Source organism: Phalacrocorax carbo, chromosome 14 (assembly GCF_963921805.1).
Source record: "Phalacrocorax carbo chromosome 14, bPhaCar2.1, whole genome shotgun sequence".
Lineage (NCBI taxonomy): Eukaryota > Metazoa > Chordata > Aves > Suliformes > Phalacrocoracidae > Phalacrocorax > Phalacrocorax carbo.
In genome coordinates this window covers 17,155,594-17,181,852 of record NC_087526.1, presented here as the reverse complement: position 1 = coordinate 17,181,852, position 26,259 = coordinate 17,155,594, and the positions used below count along the sequence as shown (strand labels likewise).

General features: G+C 56.7%; 1 protein-coding gene across 9 annotated transcripts in view; it reads left to right on the top strand.

Moving 5' to 3' along the window:
• CHD6 (chromodomain helicase DNA binding protein 6) overlaps nucleotides 1-26,259 on the top strand; it is a 93,844-nt gene that overhangs the window by 45,175 nt on the left and 22,410 nt on the right. For 7 of the 9 annotated variants that reach the window (XM_064465092.1, XM_064465089.1, XM_064465091.1 and 4 more), the window contains 20 exons: nucleotides 37-530; nucleotides 4,840-4,978; nucleotides 5,571-5,720; nucleotides 8,468-8,533; nucleotides 9,024-9,082; nucleotides 9,441-9,558; nucleotides 10,992-11,078; nucleotides 11,353-11,502; nucleotides 11,804-11,925; nucleotides 12,564-12,807; nucleotides 13,256-13,432; nucleotides 15,100-15,243; nucleotides 16,024-16,279; nucleotides 16,781-16,991; nucleotides 17,488-17,683; nucleotides 18,205-18,369; nucleotides 18,756-18,935; nucleotides 20,156-20,266; nucleotides 23,521-23,723; nucleotides 24,139-24,338. In XM_064465092.1, the coding sequence (XP_064321162.1) occupies nucleotides 37-530; nucleotides 4,840-4,978; nucleotides 5,571-5,720; nucleotides 8,468-8,533; nucleotides 9,024-9,082; nucleotides 9,441-9,558; nucleotides 10,992-11,078; nucleotides 11,353-11,502; nucleotides 11,804-11,925; nucleotides 12,564-12,807; nucleotides 13,256-13,432; nucleotides 15,100-15,243; nucleotides 16,024-16,279; nucleotides 16,781-16,991; nucleotides 17,488-17,683; nucleotides 18,205-18,369; nucleotides 18,756-18,935; nucleotides 20,156-20,266; nucleotides 23,521-23,723; nucleotides 24,139-24,338 (3,472 nt within the window). The remainder of the gene's footprint in view (nucleotides 1-36; nucleotides 531-4,839; nucleotides 4,979-5,570; nucleotides 5,721-8,467; nucleotides 8,534-9,023; nucleotides 9,083-9,440; nucleotides 9,559-10,991; nucleotides 11,079-11,352; nucleotides 11,503-11,803; nucleotides 11,926-12,563; nucleotides 12,808-13,255; nucleotides 13,433-15,099; nucleotides 15,244-16,023; nucleotides 16,280-16,780; nucleotides 16,992-17,487; nucleotides 17,684-18,204; nucleotides 18,370-18,755; nucleotides 18,936-20,155; nucleotides 20,267-23,520; nucleotides 23,724-24,138; nucleotides 24,339-26,259) is intronic. The other 2 variants (XM_064465088.1, XM_064465093.1) reach the window with 1 other exon arrangement.

Sequence of the window (26,259 nt, the reverse complement as noted above, 5' to 3'; positions counted from 1 at the left end):
TTTGCTTCACACACTGCCTTTCTGTTCTCTCTGCAGCCGCCAAGCTTAAAAGCGCTGAGCCGCTCCCCAATGTCGGATGCGTGGGAGTGCAAAGCACAGGACCCCTTTGCCAGCAGCGAGGAGCAGGACGAGGTGCCCCACCAGGTGACGGTGACAGACACAGGCAGACAGTGCCAGTGCCCAGAGGAGGAGCCCGACGGGGCTCCCCAGAAGCGGACAAGCACCCAGAACGGGATGCAGGACAGTGGGGGCGGCGGCACGGGGGTGAAGAAGAAACGGAAGAAAAAGGATCTGGGAGAGCACGAAGGGGGAGAAAAAGCAGCTGTGGAGGTAAAACCAAAGAGGAGGAGAGAGCCTAAAGAACCAAAAGATCCTAAGAAGGCTAAGGAGCCCAAGAAGCCGAAGGAGCCCAAGCAGAGGGAGGTGGGCAAGAAGCCCCGGAAACCTCGGGAACCCAAAGCCCCCAAGGAGCCTAAAGACAAGAAGAGTGGCTCTGAGCCTGCCCCCAGAGCAAGACCCAAGAAGAGCAGGTGGGTGGTGGTGTGGCCTTGTCTCTGTGCCTGGTTGTGGATGGGGCTGTGGGCTTGCAGGAGCTTCAGCCGACAGCTGTGATGGGCCACCACATTGCAGGGTGCACAGGCTACTCGTGCTGAAGGCTGGACGTGCTGGTCAGGAGGCCAGGATGGGTTCTCTGGCCATGCAGAGACAGGACAGGCAGGTCCTCATCTCTTCTAGGAATGACGTCCTGTGAGACCCCAGATCCAGAAGAGGACCGAAGAGTCTTGGCCTCTCCTTGGCCTGACCTTTGAGCTGAGTGTTCTGCGGGGCAGAGGGACCATAGGGAGGTGTCTCACCAGGACAGTGAGGTGCTGTGTGGCAGAGGGCCTGTCATACCTGTTTTGGGGCCTGGGCAGAGGATATGTGAGTGAGACAAACCTGACCCTGGGCTGTTTGTGCAAGTGAGAATCCCCACACACTCAGGGGCTGGCAGCCTGCCTTCCCTCAGCTCAGGTTTGGGAGGATGACGGGGCACATATCATCTCTCCCTCTTCCTGGGTGGTAGGACCTATCCCTCCCTTGCAGCTGCGGAGCTGTGCTGGCAGCCAAGGCCAGCAGCAGGGGGGAGGCCTGAGGACTCCCTTGTACTGCACAGCCCAATACCACCACCTCCGGTAATTCATCCTTTTAATTAACAGGCTGATTGTCCAGAAGCTCTGATTTCTTAACTCTGATTTCTTTTTAATTGGGAATGTGTGCAGATAGCAGAGCAGGTCTCAACAGCACCAGCATCGTTTGGTTTACTGTTGTGGACTGGTGAGAATTAAGTGTTTTTGGAGAGTCCTGTGCAAAGCAGATCTATCAATTGGGGCTGGGCCCTTCTCATGTACTGTAAGTAATCCATAGGATTAATATATTTCTATTGTAAATGGAATTAGTATGGGAGACAGCTGGGAATTTTTCAGCAAAACCTTTCTTTGTTAGAACACACCAGTTTGGTAAGGCTTCTCGAGGGCAGTTTCCTGGAAATGGTCACCAGAATGAGCGTCCCAGGGTCTGTGGGATCTGCGCACCTCCCTCCCACCATAGCTGCCCGCAGGACAAGTGCAGGATGAGGGCCGAGGCCCGGGTCTTCCACAGCTCTGCTGCTTTGGAGCTCACTGACAGCTAGATCCTGGAGTGGCCAGGGCTGCAGGGCCGGTGCCAGGGTGGCCGTTTGTGCTGTTGGTGTTGTGGTGTTGGTAGTAAACAGAAGAAGGTGTGGGGCAGCAAAGCTCCCATGCCAGGCAGATGGGGAGCTCAGCAGGGTGAGAGCTGGGCATTGTGTCCCCAGCAGGTCCCTGAGCTGTGCAGTGCTGTCACTTCTGCTCTTTCTTGAGCCTGGGGCTCTGCATTTGATGAAGCCAAGCCCCTGAGGAAGCCAAGCCCCTGCATCGTCGTTGTGGGCCAGTGAGCCAGAGCAGATGGGGATGGACAGATCAAGCAAACAGTGCCAGGAGCGTGACAGGTGAGGGAAGGGCTCTGCAGCCCTGAGTAGGGCTGCAACGGAGGGGCTGGAGTTGGAGAGGGAAGAAGAAGGGCTGCAGGCAGGGAAGGGAAGGTTGAAGCCCATCTAAAGGCAGCACTGAGGACCAAGGAGGATCCTGGGATGAGGGATGCAGCTAGCAGCCTTTCCTAATGACACCTCTGCTCCACCAGTAAGAAACTGCTGTATGGGCAGCTCACAGAGGTCCACCCCTGTGGTGGGACCTTTGGGACCAGAACAAAGCAAGGGAAACATGGGGAAGAGCAGAAGAGCCCATGTGGGCTCCTGGAGGCACTTATGGCTCTTCTCCAGGAGCTTGTTGCCGCCCTGGCAGGTCCCTTGGCGGCCAGCAGTGCCTTCATAGGGTGCTAAAAGCAGCACATGACAGTGCAGCCTGCCATGGGTAGCTGGTGGGCTGGTCACCCTGCTAGACATGGGGATTGTGGCAGGGTAACTCCAGCTGCAGAGCTGGAGACCCTTGTGCCTCCTGCAAAGGCATGGCAGGGTCTGGGGGTACCAGGAGGGGGACTGAGGGAGGATCTGCTTGCTGAGCTGGGGGCCAGCGTGCGGAGCCCTGGTGAAAAGGTCACTTTGTGCAAAAAAGACCAACTAATATAACTCCATAACACATCATACAGCCAGAAGAAACAGTGTGTGGGAGTCTGTGAGTGCCACAAAGCTCTGTGGTTTCCGGATGCCCTGTCCCGGTGGAGCCTGAGCCCATGGTGCTTCCTCCTGCTCACCTGCACCTTCCAGGACAACCTAGGTCCACCCCTGCTGCTTGGAAAGTCCAGCCCGTGGGTCCTCCTTGCAGCTTCCACCCCTCTGCAGTGCCTTGTTGAGCCTCTTCTTGGACTGTTGCCTCAGCCTCTGGGTCAGCCACCAGCAAACCCACCCACAGGAAGAACAGCCACTGGGTGGAGGCAGCCATGGGCGTCACAGTGGAAGCTCTGCAGGGAACGGGGCTGTGTGTGTCCCTCTGCCCACTGCCTGGAACAGAGGTGGGGAGGTGGGCTGGGGGCCCCTGACAGCCTGGGGAGGAAGAGGTGAGCAGCAGGCAGGGTAAGCACTCCATGCAGGTGAAGTGATTGCTGGGAGTCCTCTAAGTGGCAGATAATGGTGGCATAATTCCTTCTAAATTATTTCTAATCATAGCCAACTACTGGTTCATGAATGAAGCAGTTGGTAATTGTGACTTACAAATCAATATCGTAGGAGTTATTGCTCGGGTGGAAGCAGTGCTTGCAGTGCATTTTCAGGGCCTCTAATTGAAGTGCAGGTGCCCAGCCAGGGCATTTTTGGCCTGAACAGCAGATTTTTAACTGTTTGGTTTTTGCTGGTCCCAGGTAAGCAGTGATTTTTCTCATGAAATGGGGGTAAAATCTTAACGTGGCTTTGAAACTAACTGTTTCTCTGCCACTGTGCAGGTCTGGGTGTGGAGGGGATGGATGGCAGGGCTGTGAGTGAGGAAGGGGATGTTGCTCAGCCCAGGGACAGGCACCAGCTCCTTGAAATCTTTCCCTTAACAGTGTTCCTTGCAGAGGGTAAGGATGGACAGGCACATTGGGAGCAGTTGTTTCTTACCCCAGTGCTTCTTGGGCACATTCCCTTGCACAGGCAGGTTGTGGTGGGTGCTGGGTGCCACAGGGGGTCAGGTGGCCCTGACCCTGAAAGAGTGCCATGGGGCTGGGCTGCGTCTTCGCATGTTTTATGTTTGCAGGAAGGTGGTGGGATTCACCGGGAGCAGGGCTTAAATCCCCTCTGCGAATTGAGCCTGGAGGACAGTTGCCTGGTGGGACAGAGCTTCCCGGTGTGCCCTTGGAGGTGGCGGTGACTGCCATTGTGGGCCATTGCACTGGTGGGAGTCTGGGACCTGCATCTTCTCTCTATTTGTGGCTTAACTCCATCTGGTTGAAGGCACTGGCCAGCGTCTGCTCAGCTGCCATCTCAGGAGGGAAGTCAGTGCTGTGACTCAGGGAAGACAAACCACAAGCTGGAGCAGCTTCTGCGTCAATGCTGGTGTAAAGGCAGGGCTCTGTGGCACACGCAGGAGGTGGCTGGCAGAATGGCCAGTGCTTCTCAGACTGGGCTAGAAGGTTTGTCTCCACGGTGCCAGGACACAGGTTGCCTCTGGAGCTGCTGAACTGTATACCTGACTTTTGTCAGTGCAGGACGTGTTTGAGAGTGCTCTATTCAGAGCAGGCACCTTGTTGCCCTGGCCTCTCGCGGTTGGTGGTGGGGAGAACCTCCTTGCACCTGTGCTGGACATAGGTCCCTGTCTCAGTGTACCAGCTGAGGCAGAGGCTGCCGCGCTCTGGTGCAGGACCTGCCTTCACTGTGGAGACTTCATGGTCCAAGGAAAGGGAGGGAGGGGTCACCCTGCCTGGAGGGGAAAGGCTGGCCTGGTTCCTCCTGGCTCATCACCGTGCCTGAGCCGCTATGCAGGGTGTCCTGACCTCATACAGTCTGAGCTCCCTATGTCGAAGGAGCAGTGAGGGCTGGCCATGAGCTGAACCTCATCTTCTGCAGCCACTGTGGTGCTGTTCCCCTGGCTGGTGGGAGCCCCCAGCCCCTTTCTGCCCCACACCAGGCCAAGGCAGGTGGACCTTTCATCCATTTGTATTGGAGTTGGATGGAGAAACACTTGAAGGTGATTAATGAGCATCACTGATGGGGGATCCCCAATGCTGGGGGAGGCCCCAGGAGCCTTGAGCTGCCTCTGGGTGATCCAGTGGGAGCAGAGTCCTGTGTGGGTGCCTGCTGGCTCTCCTCCAGGATCCCTAGGACAAAATCTAACTGTCAGTCTGTCTTGGCAGCAAGGACACCCCTGTGGAGAAGAAGAAGAAAGGGAAGAGGAAAAATGAGATATCAGTGGACAGTCTGGATTTGGATCAGGATCTCCTGAGCCCTTCAGTGCAGAGCCCTGAGGAGTCTGCGGAGTCAGCCGACAGCCAGGTGTGTCCAAAGCCCGCAGCTGGCTGCCGGAGGGGGAAATCCCAACTGCCTCTGAGTGGCAGAAGAGCTGGGACCTGGGGTGGAGAGGTCACAGAGCACTTTCAGCAGTGTGGTTGGTAGACCCTGGCTCTGGGGTCACACCACCATGTGGTGGTCTACCAGACACACTGCTTAAAGTCAGCTGGTGGTCCTGGGTTGGGTGCACACTGCTGCCCTGGGTTCTGCATGTCCCTCAGCCTTGAGTTTCCCTCTCCTCCATGGCTCCTGGCAGCTTCCCTTTCCCAGCACAGTATGGAGAGGCAGGTCAGCCCTGCAGGGCTGGGGAGCTGCAAGTGTCTCTGCAGGGCTCCTCTGCTTCAGGTCTCAGGGACTGATGGAGCTGTGTGGGTCAGGCACTGATGGAAACCTTGGCACTGTGGTGGTGGGTTTACTTCCAAGGACTGCCTGTTCTTCCCACTTCCTCCATCCCACTGGGGCAGGGGGTGGGCTGGAGATCAGGCAGCCCTGGGACTTTTTGTCCTCTGCTCAAGCAAGGAGGACATACTTCATCTGCCCTCCTCCCCTGTGACTGCCTTTTCCATCCCATACACAGAAACGCCGCTCAGGACGGCAAGTGAAGAGGAGGAAGTACAATGAGGACCTGGATTTCAAGGTGGTGGATGACGACGGCGAGACAATAGCTGTGCTAGGAGCTGGGCGAACCTCTGCACTTTCTGCCTCTACTCTGGCATGGCAGGCAGAGGTAGGGCTGGATATGGGACTGGGGTGATGGGACCTCCTGCCTCCTGCAGTATGTTCCAAGGGCATCAGAACCGAGATTCGAGGATGTGGGGGGTCCCAGCACAAGGACGGGGTGAGAGTGTGCCTGTCTGGGAGGGTGCAGGCTGTCTTTGCAGGGACTGTGAGTGCACAAAGGGATGGGTAAGAGGTGTGCAGGTCCAACTGGCCCCTCCTGCTTGGAGGCTAAGGCCTCTGGAGCATGTTGTGTAGCCGGACGTGTCCCTGAAGACATGACCCAACCATTGCCCATGCCCACCTTTGGCTCCTGTCTCAGTAGCTTCTTGTCCATGAAGTTAGTCTGTTATTTTGGCTCTGCCAGCCAACGGCTTTGTAGATGCCAGGTCATAATTTCTGCCTACATTGCTGATCTCCATCAGTGCCTTGGAGTGTAGAGATGCCCAGCCTGACACCTGAGAGGCAAGCTGATCTGCTGGGCAACGTGATGGGGATCTGGGCAGCATGGCAGGGTTCAGCTGGTGTCACTGCAGTTCGGCCCTCACTGCCCTGCCTCCTCTGCCCACTGGTTCAGCGCTGGCTTCTGGTGGGTGCTGGCAGCTCCTTCCTGCTGGTGTGTACATGTTGGATCCCGCAGCTCATTCCCTCTCTCTGGTCTCTAACAAAGCTGCCAGATATTAATAATGGTCACTAATTGTTTCCATAGTGTTCCCATGTCCCTCTCTAGTCCCCTCTTCATAAGGCTTTGGTATGGGTATTAGTCAGCTCTGTTGTTAAGCCAGTAAATAAGACCTGGCCTGATGCTCCTTGCCCAAGAGGGCTGCTGCACACCCATGGGAGGTGCTGCTGGTGCTGCTTCAGCTGCTGCCTGGGGCTGTGTCCCAGCTGAGCTCCTGGCACTGATCTCTCCAACTGAGATTTTCAAAACAGCGGGTGGAAATGCGTTGCCTTTGGCATGTGTCTGTGCTGCCACCCTGCTCTCCTCTTAGTCCTGGACTTCCACCTCAATTTGTCCTGCTCCAGATGAATTATTAAGGCTGTGGTATCTGATGGCAGCAAGGCTTTCTGCTGGGTGGCTGCTCTGGGCTTCTGCCAGCAGGCTTGGCCGGGACTGGCTTTGGCGGCTCCCGGTGTTGAGACTGACCCGGCAGGGCAAGATGGGAGTGCTGAGGCCTCAGGGCTGCTCTCCCCATGGCCTGGAGTTGCAGCCTTCACCCCTGGATCCTGGCCACATTCCTCAGCAGCTCTGTGGGGCAGTGCAGGACTCCTCTGGCAGCCCACAGGCTGCCAGTGATGACCCATGGACCTGTGTCAGCCATCTGGGCTGCGGGTCAGTGTGGGAGCTCCCAGCCACAGGGCACTGGAGGCGGCTGCGATGGCAGCACTGCGCCCCTGGCTGTGTTCACACAAACCCTCTGTAGCCAGGGTCAAGCTGGAGCCCAGCAGCGACAGGGTGGATGTCCAGGCATGGGGAAGCGGGCACCAGACAGTGGCTCAGTGGGAGCAGCTCTGCATGCTCCCCTCAACCGTGTTATGCTGGTGTGGGGCAGAGCTCCACAAATAGGGCAGAAATCCCTCTCTGGGCCACAGGACTGCAGCTGAGGGGCCCAGACAGGGCTGCTGTTACCCTGCTTGCTGTGTTGCAGGGCTGGGTCCAGCATCCTGCCCCACACTGTAGGGGACGTGCTGAGGCAGCAGATCATCTGAGGACTGGGATGTGGAGGGGTTGCTGCAGTCCTGGGCACCCCCTTCGCTCTCCCAGGCCCTTTTGGGTGAATGGTATGGGATGCCCTGGCTGTCTGTCCCTTCCCTTGCTGTCTTCCCAGCAAGAAAGCCCTGTCCTGTGTCTTTCTTGGTGGGGTCCTTCTAGTCTGCAAAGGGATACCTCAGGGCTGCTTTGCCTTGGACCAGACCTTGCCTCCATCTGAAGTAGATGAACAGAGTCTTCCTCCTTTCTGCTCTGCACTTTGCTCTTCATCCTGCTGCTGTAACATCTCCCAGCCAGGGCAGAACTGATATTTCCGATGCTCCATATTCTTGCTGTCTGTCCTCTCCCTTTAATCTTTCCTTGCCTCTCCTGCTACAGCGCAGACAGGCACAAGCCCAGCTCTCTTGTCCCTTGGCATTCCTGCCACAGCACGTGGCCGGGAGAGCCTTGACCTGTGCCTGTTGTGTTAGAGCTGGAAGCAGGACAACGTTAGAGCCACCTCTAGCAAAGCTCATGTGCTCCGTGTGAGGGCATGGGGTGGGAGCCTTTGGGTGGCCAGTGGAAGGTCTGTGCAGCCTCATGGGTGATTTCCTCATGGCAGAGTCAAAGCCTGCAGAGGAAAGGGGGCAGCACTTTAAGCCTCCCAGGAAGAGCTGCATAGACAGTGCTGGGGCTGAGGTGCTGTTACCATGTCCTGTGGCCATGGGCAGGCAGCAGCAATGGAGGACAGCCCTGCTCCCTGCTCCACTGGGGCCATCCAGCACTATGGGGTTGTAGAAATGCCAAGGCAAGTCAGAGATCTGCCGTGGAGAGTGGCTGGGAGCAGGAGATGTGCATGTTTTTGTGTATTTCCTTCCCTAAGTCTCAGGGTAGAGCACCGAGCAAGGGTTCCCCGGGTGCAGCTCTCCCCGCCCATACTGTGCCAGCTCTGCCTGTCTGGCTAGTGGGCTGGGAGAGGAGCAAGCAGCCATTCTGTGCTGGGAGGGTGCCAGAGGCCAAGCCACATGATGAGCTGGGAAAACAGCACTCTGCTCTCCTGTCCCCAGGAGCCTCCCGAGGATGATGCCAATATCATTGAGAAGATCCTTGCCTCCAGGATGGTGCAGAAGGAGGTAAGCAGCAAAGATGTCTGGGGGGCTGGAGGTTCCTGTGCAGGGGAGACAGGACCTGGCTGCCTTGTGCAGCAAGGGACATGAGACAGCAGCAGCCGGTGCTGCCGTGCCATTCTTAGCGCTCGCTCTTCACAGGGTGCTGCTGGGGTATGGCTGGACTGGCACCTTTCTGGGTTGGGGTTCAATGTGGTGCCTCTCCTGCCCTGAGCACCAGAAAGCCTCTGGAGAGGAGTAGGCCTAGGCTGATGCCCAGGAGGAGTTTGAGTACCCCGTGCTCAAGGGTGGTCTCACACCGCATTCCCCAGGGCCCCTAAGCCTCCAGGGAAGGCAGCACGCTGAGTGTCTGGCCATCCTTGCTATTTGTGGGGTTCAGCCTGCCTGGAGCCTGTGGCCGGGCAGGGGATGCCTGTCTGTGCCCAGGCCACAGAGGATGCTCCCCAGGTTCTCCACAGGCTGTGACTGTCACTAACTCTCCTTCCCTTGGTTTCAGGCTCATCCTGGAGGCCTGGCGTTTGAGATGGAGGAGTTCTATGTCAAGTACAGGAACTTGTACGTTTGGCGTTGTGGTGCTCTGTGCTGCCGCAGTGGGCCCTGTGCATGCAGGAGTGAGGGCTATGCACTCCCACCTCTGTCCCATGCCCAGCTGCAGCCCCAGCATCCCTGTCTCACTGCCCCTGTCCTCCTGAGCCAGCCCAGAAGTGGGAAGCAGGAAAGCCACTGCAGCCGCAGTGCTCAGTCTTGGCCTGGACCTGGTCCATGGCTTCCTCCAGTCTGGGGTTTCACATGGCAAGGCAGAGGCTGGGTCTTGTGTGGGTCACTGGGAGACCCCTGCTGGTCTGCGTGGCAGATGGGATTGGGCCCAAAGACCTCTTAGGTCCTGTGTTGTTGATTACTTTTTCCTCTGCAGCTCGTACCTCCACTGTAAGTGGGCCACTCTGGAGGAGCTAGAGAAGGACCCCAGGATCTCACAGAAGATAAAGCGCTTCCGGAACAAGCAGGCTCAGATGAAGCATATTTTTACAGAGGTGAGAGTTGAGCACCGCAAACAGCTGTGCCCAACCCCGGCACACCTGGGCCTGGTGCAGTGGCAGAGCAGGCCAAGAGCTGAGTGCTGCCTCTGGCACCTCCCTGCCCAGGTGAGACCAGCTCCAGGACCAAAATTCAGGGCTGAGAGTGGGCAGGCAAGGCTCATTGTGCAGCTGTGCCTGCCCTGCCTGAGCTTTGCCATAGCTCAGTGATCCTGGGGTGCTGCCCAGAGCCCTGCCTGTGCCCCCTCGCTGACACCATGGTAATGCCCAGACTGCCAGGGCGCAGCACAAGAGGGTGAGCAGGTGGGGATGCTGGAGCTAAGGGGCCATGACAGTGCCCTGAACACCCGTGGTGCCACTGGCAGAGGTATGGGCAGGGTAACAAATGTCACTTGCCAGGCACTGCCAACCCTGGAAGCGCTGCTCAATGGGAGGGAGGGCAGCATGCAGTGCTGGAGGTGCTTTCATGGTGGAGCAGAGATGCTGTGGGAGAGAGAGAGCTATAAATACTTGGGCTTAGGGCAGCTCCTGCCTGCTCTGCTCTATAAGCAGATTAATCTTGTTTAAAGAAAAGGTGTTCTATAATTTATCTCACTGCTTAGAGACAGTTGTTGGATCTCCTCAAACTGCCCCTTACAAGTGTAAATCAGGCCAGTAGGCTATGAAAATTTCTCCACAGATGTAGTTGGAAAGCTGGGGGTGTGTGTCAAATTTCTCACTCCCAAGTCTGCTTGGGGTCTTTCCCAGGTTGCAGAGAAAAAGCATGTGTTGGAACATACTGTACCACTAACAAATTAGCAAGGAGTAAACGCTCTTTCCTATGACTAACTGGAGCTTGGTGAGCTGTGAACATAGAAGCCTGCTTTTACTCCTTCCCAAGCCCTAGGCAATTTGCATCTCTGAGGACCACTGCTGGTCTAAAGCCCGCTCCTCCCCAGGGGTTTCTGGCAGGAGGATGAGCCCTTGCCTCATGAGCAGTTGCTGCTGGTGACTGCTGAGCCGAAGGCAGGAAGAGAGAAGCAGAGGCAGAGGACAAGGTGTCATCCCTTGCAGAAGAGTGGAGTTCATCCGGGTGCTGTGTGTGGCTCTGTGCTGTGGCAGTCACAGCTCTGGATGCTGCATGTAAGCTGGAGCCTACAGCTCAGGGCTTTGTACCCTGGGGCCAGATGGGCTGGAGAGGACATTCCTGCCTCTCAGCAAGGGCAGCATGGAGCCCCTGGCTGCTCTAAAGCAAGAGCTTTGCCTTCTGCAGGGCTCCTGCATCCTCGCTGCCCAGAGACAGATGTCACATACCTGCATCCAGGGCACTTGGTGTGCTGTGCTCAGCTAGCAGCATTCTGGGGACAGATGTCCTGCAGCTGTTTAGTCATGCCTGCCATCTGTTTAACCCTGGAATCACCTTGAACTTACCTCTCATTTTGCTGTCGCAGCCTGATGAGGATCTGTTCAACCCAGACTATGTGGAGGTAGATCGAATTCTGGAGGTGGCTCACACGAAGGACCCTGACACCGGGGAGGTGAGTGGCTGCATTGCTTGCTTGCCCTGTGGAGGCAGGCTTGGCAGGAGGCCCAGACCCACAACGTGCATGGCGTGTCATCTCTGAGCATCCTGAGGCCTTCCCAGACTTGCGCAGCCTGAGTCCCGTCCCTGGGGACCCTTTGGCACAGGGTAGATGGAGGGCCACTGACCGTCCCTGTGACTCGCTCTCAGTTGCAGTCTGCACCTGCATGCTGGGGCTCGGCGGCTGCAAAGTCCTGCACTGTCACTGAGCCTGTCTCTCTGCATGGCAGGAGGTGACTCACTACCTGGTGAAGTGGTGCTCGCTGCCCTACGAGGAGAGCACTTGGGAGCTGGAGGAGGATGTCGACCCAGGAAAGATCAAAGAGTTTGAAGCCCTCCAAATCCCTCCAGAAATCAAGCACATGGTAACGTACCCAGAGGTAACGTACCCGGCTGGCAGCTCGCTGCCCTGGGCAGGCAGGGACTGTCTGTGTCTTGCCAAGGTCCAGCAGTGCTGAGCTTGTCCCTGCTGCTGCAGTGCAACCCCATATCCTCCCCTTCAGATGGGTTAGTTAGCAGGATCCAAGGGTGGGATCTGGAGGCCAAGTCCTTGTTGTGAATCAGCTGTCAATGACTGTTCTGAAGTGTTGTCCTGATGTGCAGCCCCAGAAGCAGGGTCTGGCCTTACTGAGCTTTAGATTCTTCCTCTCTATGGACCTTGCTCCTGCTCTTTCCTCCTAGGAGCGCCCGGCATCTGAGTCCTGGCAGAAACTGGAAAAATCCCGGGAGTATAAGAACAGCAACCAGCTGCGGGAGTATCAGCTGGAGGGAATGAACTGGCTGCTCTTCAACTGGTATAACAGGTGAGGAGGGGATGGAGCTCTGCTCCCACGAGGAGCCCTGCTGGTAGTGGGGTCCTGGTGTGTGTAGTCATGAGAGCAGCAGAGCTGGGGGAGCAGAGCTGACAAACAGGGGCCTGACAGAGCAGCCGCTGAGACCCTCCAGTGCTGGAGCTCATGGGCAGCTGCCAGAGATTGTGTTTGGTTTAGCTTTGCAACTGAGTCTTTAGGAATGTTTCTCCCTGGCAGATGCTGATGAGTCTTGGAGATAGTAAGGCTTAGCTGTGGGTCTAAGATACACCTGATTTTTGGTATTGGCCAGGCCAATACCTATTCCTGTGACCCATTCCTGTGGCACGAGTGCAGGAATATGCATGTTCTCAGCTGCAGCGGGCCATCGTATGTATCTCTCACTGGCTAGTGTACACCCAAAGGACAGCATCTTTCACATTAACTTTGAGTCCATCGTGTTGCAAGAAATTGGGTGGTCTGGCTTACCCTGATCTCTTTGGGCCACTATACCAACGTCCCCCCACCCTCCATGCTGCAGGGTCAGAGAGGTGTGGGTGGAGGTGATGTGCCTGACATCCCATCAAGGAGTTGGTGACAGGGTGGTTCCAGTCCCTGAAAGCACATTCATCTGCCCCTGTCCATCTCTGCAGGAAGAATTGCATCCTGGCTGACGAGATGGGGCTGGGGAAGACAATCCAGTCGATCACCTTCCTCTCAGAAATATTTCTGATGGGCATCCATGGCCCCTTCCTCATCATCGCACCTCTCTCCACCATCACCAACTGGGAGAGGGAGTTCCGCACCTGGACAGAGATGAATGCCATCGTGTACCATGGCAGCCAGATCAGCCGGCAGATGATCCAGCAATACGAGATGGTGTACAGGGATGCACAGGTGATTAACACACACAACAGTCCCAGGATGTGTCCCTCAGCCCTGGCTTCCTTTACTTGGGAAGCACTGAGCTGCATGTGGAGCTTGTGGTTCATCTGGAGACAGAAAGGTGATCTTTTAAGACCGCTTTGCTGGCATGGGCTCAGGGCACACTGTGTATGAGTGAAGAACTGGCCCAACTTATGCAGAAGGGGAAAATGCAGGGGAGCCCCAGCTGCTGTTCTTGTCCAGGCCTGTTTGTCTGCCCTGAAGCAGTGTCTGGTTTGGAGAGACGCAGCCTGCAGCCAGCGAGGAGGCTTGCAGGAACCTACCTGCTGCTTAAGAGAGATGAATCTGGGGAAATCCCAGCTAGAACCCAGATGCTAACACTGATATCTTGACAGGACATCTGACACTGCCCCGCTGCCCTGCTGGAGTCAAGCGCTGCATATGGTTTATATCTCCCTAGGGTAACCCTCTCCCTGGGATCTTCAAGTTCCAGGTGGTCATCACCACCTTTGAGATGATCCTTGCCGACTGTCCGGAGCTGAAGAAGATCCAGTGGCGCTGCGTAGTCATTGATGAGGCACATCGCCTGAAGAACAGGAACTGCAAACTCCTGGAGGGGCTGAAGCTCATGGCCCTGGTGAGCATGTCCTGCCCAGGTTCATGTGAGAGCAGGGTGGGCCAGAGATGGCCATGCCTAGTGGTCAGATGCCACTGCCAGCTGCTCAGGCCCAGTGCCAGAGCTGAGAGTTCCCTGTCAAAGGGAAAACCATCCAGGACCCATCAGGTCACTGGGGGGCCCTTTGATGGATGGGGCACTGGTGCCCTGCAGCCATCACAAACTCCTTTTTGCTGAAGTGGAATGTTAACCCACAGCAGGCCAAGTCCCTCCATGCCTTCCCATATATGTGCACTCCCTGGCAGAGCACTGCCTGGCCTTGCAGCACAGCTTAGGCTGCTGCAGCAGGTGGAGGCAGTGTTGATCAGCTGTGCACAGTATCCTCTGGCCATGGTGTGCCTTGTACGCTGTGGTGAGCAGGGCTGCCGTATTCAAGCTGGTTTCGTACTGCTCTGCAATAACATGGGACCAGACTGTGCCAGGGATGGGGGTGCAGGACTGTGTGTGGTGAAAAAGGGATCAATGAGCTGCTCTGAGAAATTAATTTGGATGTCCAGCTCCTTTCCAGGCCTGGGAAAGGCTGCTGTTTGCTGGACTGAGGGCCATCAGGTCTATTGGATCTCCCAGCCCTACCCAGCTTCCATCACACTCACCTGTAGCTGGGCCAGGCCTCTGAAAATTATTTGTCTCATGTCTCCAGCTCCTAAAGACCCTGCTGTTTCCCCATGACCTTGTGTCTTGTGCAGGTCCCTGCTGGGTTGTGAGCAGCCTGAGGCAAAGCAGGATTGCTCCTGGCCCTCCTCTGTAACCATCACCTTCCTTTGTACAAGTCCTGTAGGAGCCTCCCACCTTACAATTGCTCTATTTCATAGCTGGTGACTCTTGGGGACATTCCCTGCATTGGGTTGGACAGGAGGATTAGCCTGAGCAGTGAGGGAGCGCCCAAGTGTCTGGCACTGCTGGGGCAGAGTGGCTGGTGTGTCCCAGGAGGCAGCACCCAGTGGTGCCTGTAGCCAGAGCCAGTAGTGTCAGTGCATGGAAGGGAGTACAGTACCTTCTCCTTGAGGGGTCATCTGCTCCTCACACCCCCAGGCCTTGGGGGTTGTCTGGACCCCTGTCTCCTTTACTTGCACATGTACCTATGTGGTGAACCTCTAATAAAAGCTCCTCCTTGTTCCCAGTGCACACTTGACACGGTCACATGTGCCCCTGCTGACTTTGTAGCACCCTGCTCATGCTGGCCTTAGCAGCAGGTCCCTGATGCCCCTCAGTATCACGTGTTCCCTCTTGTTCTACCTGAGCTCTGAAGGGGGACATCCTGCCCCAAGGTGCATTGAGGCTCGGGCTCTGTCAGCATCCCCATCCGGTGCCAGCACATCCCTGCCTGAGGGGCTTGTGCCGGGGCAGGGCTTAAGCCTGGAGGCAGTGTGAGATTCCTGTTGTTCCTGCACAGAGGTGGACTGGGTCATGTCCAGGGATGCGTCCTGGGAGCCACAAGACAGTTTTGCGTGGCAGTGGCTGGGTCGGGGCTGGCATCGTAGCCAGGGGAGCCTTTCAGGGAGTGTGTGTGCCCCCCAGGCCACCCAGCGTGCTCCTGAGGCTGGAAGACAAGGAGCATTGTGTTCTTGGGACCCCTTGGACCCAGCCAGTGGGTCTGAGCCCTCAACCTGTTTTCTGTGTATACCCAGGAGCACAAGGTGCTGCTGACAGGGACCCCCCTGCAGAACTCAGTGGAGGAGCTCTTCAGCCTCCTGAATTTCCTGGAGCCACAGCAGTTCCCCTCAGAGACAGCCTTCCTGGAGGAGTTTGGAGACCTGAAGACAGAGGAGCAGGTACCTAGAAGAGTGACACTGGTGACTGTTAGCACAGGCCACTGGGACACATGGTCACCAAGCCAGACGTGCTTCATGGAAGTGAATAGGACTCCTCATGTCGGGAGAAGCAAAGTTGTGACAGAGACCTCAATGCTGCTTTGGAGAGAGGAGACCAGCCTGTGCCAAGGCAGTGGTTTGCTCCCCGCCTACCTCTCTACTGCCCCTTGCATGCCTGGGCAGCACAGCTCACCCAGCTTTCCCATCTGGTTTGTCCCTGAGACTAACAGGACTGTAGCGGGAGTGAGGAGATCAGTAAATCCATGTGTCAGTTGCCCTTGTCAGGTTTCCCTGGGGAGCTGTCCTCTAAAATTCCCCTTGAGCATGGATCATGGAAAGCAGCTCAGTCCCCTGGGCTGTCTCTCTGCCATTTGAATGTCTGGCTTAAGTGGAGACTGCACAAAGATCATCGTTCTGAGGGAGCAGGCATGGGCACATGGAGCAATCATCATCTGAGCTGTTTCAAAGGTCTCAGCTCTCGTCCTGCAGCAGACACATTTACCCATGGCTGCTAGCAGCAGAAGCATGTGGAGTTCACGGCCTAGGGCTGGTTATTCACATGCCTGCTCCAAGGAAGCCAGACCCTGAAGTTGTCCTGGCTGGCAGCAGAGCAGCTGCTTCAAGGTCATTTGTAGTGGGTTTCCAGCCTGGGGAGGCTCTAGCATTGCAGGCCCCTCTGGTGTTGTCAACATGTGCTTGCTGTGCAGGAAGGGCAGTCAATCTCTGTGCTTGTTTTGGCAGGTGAAGAAGCTGCAGTCCATCCTGAAGCCCATGATGCTGCGACGGCTGAAGGATGATGTGGAGAAAAATCTGGCACCCAAGCAGGAGACCATCATTGAGGTGGAGCTGACCAATATCCAGAAGAAATACTACCGGGCCATCCTAGAGAAGAACTTCTCCTTCCTCTCCAAGGGTGCCAACCAGCACAATATGCCCAACCTCATCAATACTATGATGGAGCTGCGGAAGTGCTGCAATCACCCGTATCTCATCAATGGTGAGGGCTGTGCACAGGAGGTGTGGGGAGGCTGGTTATCACTGCGACATTTACTGGTTGCTACCTGCAGAGCTTGCTCAGCTTGGGAGACAGCTCAGGCCCTCATGCCATCTGCTGCTGGTGTGATTGTGCATCCAGGCCCAGCACAGGATGCAGTAATCTGCCTTGTTGCCCTCACAGGCAGCCCAGCTCCCCACAAGTGCTGCTTGCTGGTGGGCATCTCAGGGTCTTGCGAGGCTCGATATGTTTGGGTTGTTCTGGTGCAGGGCCCTCTCCAACATCCCAGCCTGGCTTGTTCTGCCAAGAGCTGGTCCAAGCCCTGAAGAAGTAGAGTCACAGGAGTGAAGAGGCTTCTGGGGGTCTCTAGCCAGCCTCCCTAGATCTGATCAACTGCGTGGGTTCTGTTCCTCGTGTGTTGACTTGCTGTTGCCCTTGGTGGGAGGCTGGGGGCAGCTGCGCTGCCAGCCTTGCCAAGAGCTCATGTCCCTTCTCACCTGGCAGGGGCAGAGGAGAAGATCCTGGAAGACTTCCGTAAAACACACAGCCCGGAAGCGCCAGACTTCCAGCTGCAGGCGATGATCCAGGCAGCTGGGAAGCTGGTGCTCATTGATAAGCTGCTTCCCAAGCTGATCGCCGGTGGGCATAAGGTGCTCATCTTCTCCCAGATGGTGCGCTGCCTTGACATCCTGGAAGACTATCTCATTCAGAGGCGGTTAGTACAGGCTTCAGCATTCACCACAGCTCCTCACATCACCTCCATCCTGCACCATAGGTACAGAGTGGAAACAGCCTAGGGTGGGGATTTGGCCTGTCTGTGCCCACATGCCAAAGGATCTGAGTTACAGGCTACTGCTGGTGGGTGCAGAGACCGCAGAGCTGGGCAGCTCTAACCTGTCCATTCTGTGTTGCCCAGGGCTAGTCCTAGGAGTGACCAAATGGAAGCAGGCCCTTCTCTTGGTCCTGGTTCCCATGGACCCCATATCCATGAACTGTGCTTGGGGTCATGATGATCTTGCCATCATAAGAGGAATGACTTTTGGCAACAACCACAGTGCACGCAGGCTGATGGGGCCTGAGCCTCCACCCAGGCACAGTCCTGGCTATCTGTGTGCCCCCAGCCCAGGGAAAGGTGCAAGAAGGGGATTGTAAGCCGCAGCCCATTCAGGCCCTGCTGTGACCCTGCTCTCGCCTCTTCCCTCTTGGAGCAGGTACACCTATGAGCGCATTGATGGGCGGGTGCGTGGGAACCTGCGCCAAGCCGCCATCGACCGCTTCTGCAAGCCTGACTCAGATCGCTTCGTCTTTCTCCTGTGCACGCGGGCAGGTGGGCTGGGCATCAACCTGACCGCTGCCGACACCTGCATCATCTTTGATTCGGACTGGAACCCACAGAACGATCTCCAGGTAATGGACTGGGCCAAGTCCTGCTGGGAGGTCCTGCAGCACGGCCCCCGTCACTCGTGCCAGCTGGGGAGAGAAGGGCAGCAGCACCCGACTGTACTGGTTATGGGGTGCTGTGCCAGGAGAGCCGGCAGGAGTGCAGGCAGAGGAGACATGTCATGGTTTGATCATGGTGTGGCTCTAAAGGTATGGGTGGGGCACAGACCAGGCAACGCTTTGTCCAGCCCTAGTGCTGGAGGGGTGAAGTGTTGCAGAGAGCCACGGCTCGAGCCTGAGTCCCATGTCCTTGCCCAGGGGTGTAGGGGTCTCTGATTCCTGCTCCACAACCACGCAGGCGTGGCACTAACCAGCACCTGCTGGCAGAGCGCTGCCAGGTCAGCCACAGGCACTAGATGAGGCTGCTTTGGTGGGTGAGAGCTGACCAGGTGGATGAGTGGTGGGTGCTGGTGCAGGGTGCCACAAGCCACGTGGTCCCCATACTGCTGAGCTCACTGTTCTTGATGCTGTCCTGTCTGCACTCCCAGGCTCAAGCTCGCTGCCACCGGATTGGGCAGAGCAAGGCAGTGAAAGTCTATCGCCTCATCACCAGGAACTCTTACGAGCGGGAGATGTTCGACAAGGCCAGCCTGAAGCTGGGCCTCGATAAGGCTGTGCTGCAGGACATCAACCGCAAGGGCAGCACCAACGGGGTAGGTTGGCTGTCAGAGTGGGGCTAGGTGGGAGGTGCTGCAGGATAGCTCTCCTTCCCCTGCAAGTCACTGCTATGTCAGAGCAGAGACCTGGGCAGGCTGCTGGGGAGGGAGAGCCTGGTTCCACACACTTGCATTGCTGCTCTTCGGCCTGGCAGTCTGTCCCTGCACTGTCACAGGGACACATGTCTGGGTGACATGGACTGAAATTCCTGATGGTCCCTCAGGCAGCGTTTTGAAGTAATCTCTCTGCTGTAGCAGCAGGAAGTCTGGATTGGTTTGGGGCATCTCTGCCCTCCTTTCTGGGGCAGAGGGAAGAGCCTTCTCCTGCTGTGCAGTGCCCAGGGTGGCTGGCCAGGTTGGTGATGCCCCCATGTTTTGGGCAGGTTCAGCAGCTCTCAAAGATGGAGGTGGAGGACCTACTGCGGAAGGGTGCCTATGGTGCTCTCATGGATGAGGAGGATGAAGGATCAAAGTTCTGCGAGGAAGACATTGATCAGATCCTCCAGCGCAGGACACAGACCATCACAATTCAGTCTGAAGGGAAGGGCTCCACCTTTGCCAAGGTGTGCTGTGCTCCATCGGGAGGGAAGGGGGACTCCCCCCGGGGTGGTGGGGGACACGCTGGGAGTGTGCAGGGCTGTAGTGGTGGGCTGACCTCTTACCTGGGTGTGGAGACATCCGCATGGAGGCCAAGCCTCTCCCACTGCACCCAGAAGTGCTTGCTGGGGTGCAGCAGCAGCATGGTCTGCTGTCTTATGGATGGTCAGCAGAGCACCGAGGAGGGGACCACCAGCCTGGGTGGGTGATGTGAGGGTGCCCAGGAGGGTTCAGCTTGCCAGCTTCCATTTTCCCCTTGAAGGCAGCTCAGGCTGGTGAGAAGGCAGAGCAGGGGCTGTCCTCCAGGTGCTGGGCAGTGCCAAGATGTGCTCTGTCACCAGGCCGGTGGTGTGGATGGATGCTGTCATGTCCCAGACAGGGAACTGCAGGGTGGAGGGCTTGCTCTTCTGGTGGGCTGAGGACTCCCTGCCGTGGCAGCAGGCCATGCCCAAAGCTAGATCATCTGCCCAGGGCTATTGTGGGCAGGGTCAGGCCTCTCCTTGGGGAGAATGGATGACTTCAAAGCCTGGGTGACATCCAGTCCTGAGCTGGGCTGATCTGCTCATGGGCTGAGCTTATTTGATCCAGAATCTGTCACCTCCCCTGCCCTTCCAGGCACTGGTGCTGCCTTGGTGAGCAGAAATGCAGGTGTAGACCTGGGCTGCCAGTGGTGTGGGAAGAAGTTGTGGTACCTTCAGCACAGCCCTCCTATGGCGCAGCCCATCTCTGTCTCCAGCCTCACTCTTCTGCTGCTTTGGGACCTGGCTCTGCAGGGGGACCCCCAGGGTGGTGGTGGGAACCAGCTGCTGGCCTGCGTGATGCCTGAAGCTGGGTGCTGCTCTGCTCTTGGAAGCTGTACGCCATGGGGCCCCGGCATCCCCACAGGAGAGAGCCCAAGGAGCCAGCTCTGTGCCACCCTTGTGGCTGGTGTCTGTTGGGGCCACCAAGGACCATCTGTCCCTCCTCCTCTTGCAGTTGGCACAGCCCAGGCTCCATTTATAATGGGTCAGTCAGAACTGCGGAAGAGAGGGGTTTAGCTCCCTTAAGCAAACAAAGAGCCCTTTGGGATATGTCAGCCTGGGGTGTAACACGCTATGGCAGCAAGACTGTGCTGCAGACACGTGCTGGGGAAGGCACATCTGGATGGTGGGTTGCACCTTGTTCACTCCTCTTCTTTCACTCCCAGGCCAGCTTCGTAGCATCAGGAAACAGAACAGACATTTCCTTAGATGACCCCAACTTCTGGCAAAAGTGGGCCAAGATAGCAGAGCTCGATACAGATGCCAAGAATGAAAAGGTAGGATCCAGTTCATGGCCTGTGTGCCCCACAACTGATCTGACACTGTGTGACATGGTCTCCAGGCAGGAGCTGTGTGCTTCCACTGGGCTTGTGAAGGGGTATGTGCTAGGCATCAGGAACTACTGCAGAGGAAGACTGATCCGTGAGTGCTGGCTAAAGCCCCGATTACTTCAGCCACGTGTTGGGCTGTGTCTGGCAGTGCGTGAGGGGAGGAGAGGATGAAACAGCCGGCACAACAGCATGCCTGTAAACACAGCAGACTGGTGTGACTGTCTGTACCTGAGCTACCAGCCGTGCTGCCAGCCAGGTTGTGTGTTGGCAGCCTGGGCAGCTGGGGCTAGGGCTCTGGTGTGGAGCAGTACCAGGACAGTCCCATTCTACTCTCCATATGCCAACTCTGATCGCTCCCTGGCTGTCTCACCAAGCCCAGAGACCTTTGTTAGCTGGAGAGCCAAGCCACTGTGTGCCCTGGCAGGGCACAAAGGGGCCCAAGTGCCAATTCTTAAGCTCCTCCCATGCTTGGGGGAAGCTGCGCAACCATTCCCCAACCCAAATCCAAGTCCAGGTGAGCCGTCTCACCCTGAGCAGAGGGGAGCATTTGACCTGGCAGCTCTGGAGGAGGCCTGATGAGCTGACATAAGTTTGTATACTCCAGCCCTTCGAGCTTTGGAGCTCACAGTGCTCAGCACATTTGTTTCACCACAGCCCCCCGGCTCCCACCACCCCAGGTCTTGGTGGCTAAGGAGGTGATGTTTGTCATGGTGAAGCTTGGCAGGTCACCCCAGCTCTCCTGGCAGTGGACAGAGAGGAAGCTGTACTGCGTGTGACTGCGCCTGCTGGCCTGGGCTTCCTCTCCTCTCCCCGGGTGGCCTTCCAGGCCCTTTGCAGCACCCATGGGCCTGTTCAGAGAGCCTTCAACCAAGCAGCAAGCCCAGACATTTAATGACCTAGAAGCAAAGTGGACTTGCAGTTACTTGAGGCTGGTGGAGAGCAAGGTAACACCAGAGCAGGCAGGACCCTGGAATCGGTCATGTGTCACATGGTCCTGTTTAATGCCAAGGTAATAACCTTAATAACCACGCTTCTCTGTTGTGATTTATTCATAACTTTTAATCTGTAGGTTTCAGCAACAGCACGGGAGGTTTTTGAGGAGCTGAAGTGCCATGACGGTGCTGAGACACTGCTGGTCAAGAGGCTCGTGTCAGGCACACTGGCATGCTCAGGTCCCAGCCTCTCACTAGTTTCGTGGATATGAGGGCACCCCTGGAAGTGGGGACCCTCACCGATCAAGCCCTGGGCTGTGGTGCTGTAGTGGGAGCAGTGTACTGGCTGGGCTGGAGCAGGCGGTGGGTGCTGGCTAGAAGGCAGCACCTCTATGCAGAAGAAATGTCTCTTTCTGGTGAACACGCCAATACTGTGAGGGCTGTGAGGTGTTGTGCTGCTTCCCCACCTCATCTGCACTCCCAAATGAAGGCAGGTTGCAGGGAGGTTGAATATCACGTCTGTGGCACTGGGTTTGTCAGAGCATGGCTGTGTGTGGATGCTTGGTCTGGTTTGGGTCTCAGAGCTCTGTCCTAGGTTAGAGCAGGCTAGGGAGGGGGCTGCCAGGGTCGCAGTGCCTCAGGGGATGAAGACAGCCCTGCTTGGTGTCTGCAAATGCTCCCTCTTGCCCAAATTCTCACCTTCTCTGAGCAAGAGGGTGCAAGTGTGCTCATCCGGGCCAGCTGGGTTTGGCCCTGACAGCACAAGGCGTGTCAGGAGAGGAACTTCAGCTTGGCAACTCCTCTGGTACTTCCCCCTGATCTTACAATGTCAAATGCTCCCTCATGCTGCCTGTTGGATATTTTCCATATCCAACTGAATGCTAGCCATGTTCACCCCAGGCTGGGGGGTTGTTTGAAGACCATGTGGGTCAGGCTCAATATCCAGGCATTGCTTTAGAAATAAATCTCTCTAAAAGCTGAACGTGAACAGGGATGAAGGGAGCTGCCCAGGGCTTCTCCTGGCCTGATGAAGCAAATGGGTACAGATTTGGATTGTGCCACTCCTTCCTCTGTCAGCGTTTACAGCCCTGCTGTCCTGCCTTCAGGAATGGGAACAAGGAGTAAAGGCAAGTGGATCTGGCAGGCATGTCACCATGTCCAGGTGAGGGGGTTGTGGACTGTAAATGGGTGCTCCCGGAGTCTCACCTCTTGCCCTCACAGGCATATTGGGTCCTTCCCAGCGGTGGTTGTGGGCAAACACGGCAGCTGGAGTTCTGATGAGCCGGTGCTTGGCTTCTCCTGGCCTGGTAGCAGAGCTGCCAGAGGCTCCCCACGTGCCCCTGGGGAGCATCTCCCGTGCGCAGCATCCTTGTTCTCAGCCCCTGCCTGCTCTCCCCACGAAAGGAGCTCTCTAGGTGAGCACTGAGATAGAGCTGGGAGGGCTGGTTACTCTCCTGGTCAGGAGGCAGGAGTGGACAGATGGGGTCCCATCTCTCTGCTGGCCCTGCTGAGCTCATGAGCTCGGCTGCAACCTGGGCCTCTCATCCTGCCTCCTCCATCGAGCGCAGGGCACTGCAGCCAGCTTGTGTGGCCCTGGAGCCTGCTGAAATTCCAGCTAAGGCAGCAATGCCATAGAGATGGTGTTAGACAGCAGCAAGAGGGAAGCCCCACAGCTCTGCAGAGCTCACTGCTGTATCAGGAAGAATGGGAGAGGGGGGGTGTGTGTACCCCCCACATGCTTGAAATCTAGGCAGATTTAGATGACATGGATTCATTCGAGAGGGTGTGGGGAAGGAGAGGAGGCAGGTACGTGCTCTTTAATTTCATATTGCTCCTTCCTGCACTTTTCTGGAAGCTGCCTTTCCTCGTCCAGCCCATCTATCCCTCTCTGACACAGAAATGACAATGCCTCCAGCACAGCACTCGGTGCAGGCAGTGCTGGGAGGGCCAGGAGTGTGATTCAGAGCTGAATCAGCTGCTGGTTGTCAGCAGTTTGAACCCAGAGGGCCTGATTTTTAGCCTGCCATCGTTCAGGCTGAATTTTGTGCTGGCCAGGAACTGTCTCATGGGTGCAGGCAGAGCCACAGGCAGGTAATATGAAGCAGGAATTCCAGCGTGAAGGTGATGGCTAGCCACGGAGCTTGCAAGCTGGGAACCAGAAGCATGAGCAGATCAAGGTGGCAGCGTGGAGAAGAGGATGTACTATGCCCTGATGGAAGGCAAGTGTTTCTGTGCATACCTGAGCATGCTCTCCTCTGTCTCTCATAGGAGAGCCTGGTTATTGACAGGCCCCGAGTGCGGAAGCAAACCAAACACTACAACTCCTTTGAAGAGGATGAGCTGATGGAGTTCTCTGAGCTGGACAGTGACTCGGATGAGCGACCCACACGCTCGCGGCGCTTCAATGAGAAGACGCGGCGGTACCTGCGGGCTGAGTGCTTCCGTGTGGAGAAGAACCTGCTCATATTCGGGTGAGTCTTGCCCCCTCCCAGAAAGCACAGCCACAGCCTCCAGCTGCCCGAGCACACACATGGGGCCACTGGCTGCCCCAGGCACTTTGAGTCCGTCCTGCTTGCAGTGTCCCTTCCTTCCAGCAGTGACCTCCCTGGTGGGACCTGGGCTGTAAGCGAACACTTGGGATGGAAGGAGAGTTAGGGGGGCAAAGCATGAGCTGGCAGTCAGCACTTCCAGAGTCTGCTCTTGCCTCTGCTATGTTCTGTCTTGAGCAAACCTCTCCCTATCTCTGCTCCTGTAATGTGGGGGCAGAACACCCCTATCCAGGGGAGCTGGTAGGGCCATGCACTGAGCAAGCTCCTGGAGAGAGGTGCCGGTGAGGTCTCTAGTTGCACAGGAGTGTTTACTCTGTCTGTGTTCGTGTTGTTCCAGCTGGGGACGCTGGAAAGATATCCTGACCCACGGGCGGTTCAAGTGGCACCTGAATGAGAAGGACATGGAGATGATTTGTCGGGCCTTACTGGTCTATTGTGTCAAACACTACAAGGGGGATGAGAAGATAAAGAGTTTTATCTGGGATCTCATCACACCGACGAAGGATGGCCAGAACCAGGCTCTGCAGAATCACTCAGGTATTGCGTGTTCTCTCTGCCATTGCACCTGTACCTGACGCCGTTGCGCCCGCCTATGGGACCGAGGCTGCAGAAGTCAAAGCAGAGCTGACTGAAACAGCCAGCGAGCAGTTGTGCTTGAGCACCACGATCCTCTGTGCAGAGAAGGTGGCTGCTGTGGGACTGACTCCACACTGACCCTCAGAGCCAGCAGCAGGGGCTGGGTGGGTGGGGGAAGCTGTTTCCTGGCTCCCAGTGCCATGGCTGGTGCAGAGAGAGCCTTGTGGTGGGAGCAGAGATGCCATCCTACTCTCAAGTGGGTGCTGCTAAGTTCTCTCTGGCCTGTGAATACTGCCAGGTTCCCCTGCGTGGGGAGACACCGGGTAGTGAGGTCATGGGGCGCTGGTGACCATGTGAACAGATTGGGTGTGATAGGTGCGAGGGTGCTTATTTCACTCAGAGCATAGACGTGCCTGGATGTTCCTCAGGGCATCACAGGACGCAGTGCGGATCGTTGTGCAGGGACCCTGCCTGTGCCTGTTGGCAGCCCCAGCCCTAATGCCAACAGCTGAGACCGCCAGGTGTGGCACTTGTGGCTGCGCCGGGGAGGCTGGTGGTGCAATATGTGCAGCCATCTCACCCCAGATCTCCAGTCTGTGTCTCCTCTCATCATGATTCTTGTCCCAGACACGCTGGTCTGCAGTGCCTGCCTGGTTGGGTGGAGGTGCAGCATTGGTTTGTCCCGAGACCTCTGCAATGCAGAATCCTACCCAGGTGATGCTGCCTTCTCTCACTACATCTAGCAAGACCCTTTATCTCAGGTTTGGCTGTGCCCTCCCTGTTCAGAGGACTCATACGCTAATTTTCCAGCATGAGTGAGGTCCATATATCACACCACATGTCCAATTTGTAATTGCATCTGCATTCTGTTGGGTGGAGGCTTCCAGTGTATCCTCAGCTTCAGACAGGGGCCACCCACAGCCTTCCCCAGCCCCGCTTTCCCGCTGTCTCTGACTCTGTCTGGGCAGTGGGGCACTGCAGATTTGCCCCCCTGCCTGCAGTGCAGCGTCTGCTCTCTGTAGGCCTCCCTTGGGGCTGGAACAGCAAGTAGTGCCTACCATGCAAACAGCACCGTGCAGCTGCGGTGGCTTTTGTCTTTAATGGTATGAAGAGAGAACCAGTGCTGGTTCTTTGGATCAGCTGGAGGGTTGTGGCCTGGGACACGTGGTCACTGCCCGTTCTGCGTCAGAGGACTCTGTGCTGACCTAGCAGCGCAGTGCCTGCATCCTGCAATGTTCAGGACAGGTGAGTTCAGCTGGGAGAGGCCGTAGTGCTCCCTCCTGTTGGTCAGACCCCCATAGCTGTGTGCTGCTTGTGCACTTGTGGCCTGTGGTGCAAGGTGAGTAGCGAGGAGGCTGGGACTCTTCAGCCTGCTCTGGGCATCAGGGGGCCAGGCTGAAACCTGGGGCTCCTGTTTCAAGGTGGTGGAGCACAGGGAAGGCTGTTCTGGAGTAGTGCTGTTGCTGAGCCCCGAGAGCGTGCTGTGTGTTACTTGGTGCTTGAAACCTGACATCACCAATTTCTTCTGTCTGGAAATGTCCAGCTGGCTTTACAGTGTGAGGTCCGAGCACATGGCCTCCAGTGGCTTCCTCAGGTTACTCCAATCACCTCCTACTATGTGAGCCACTCTGTCAGTGCTGCCTCCTGCCCTTGCCATATAGCCCTGCCCAGAGCCGTGCTGGGACTGGGCTCAAGAGCCCTGAGGGGAGCAGTGTAAGAGTAAGAAACAAATTGGCTCATATGAATGGGCTTGATACAGATAATGCCAAGTAACAAGTAAGCTGTGGTTTCAGTGGAGGGTCAGGAATGCTTTAGTGCAAGAGTAGCACTAAAATTGGATATTTAGCAGAGGGAAGCAACTAGGGGCTTCTCCATCAGCTCT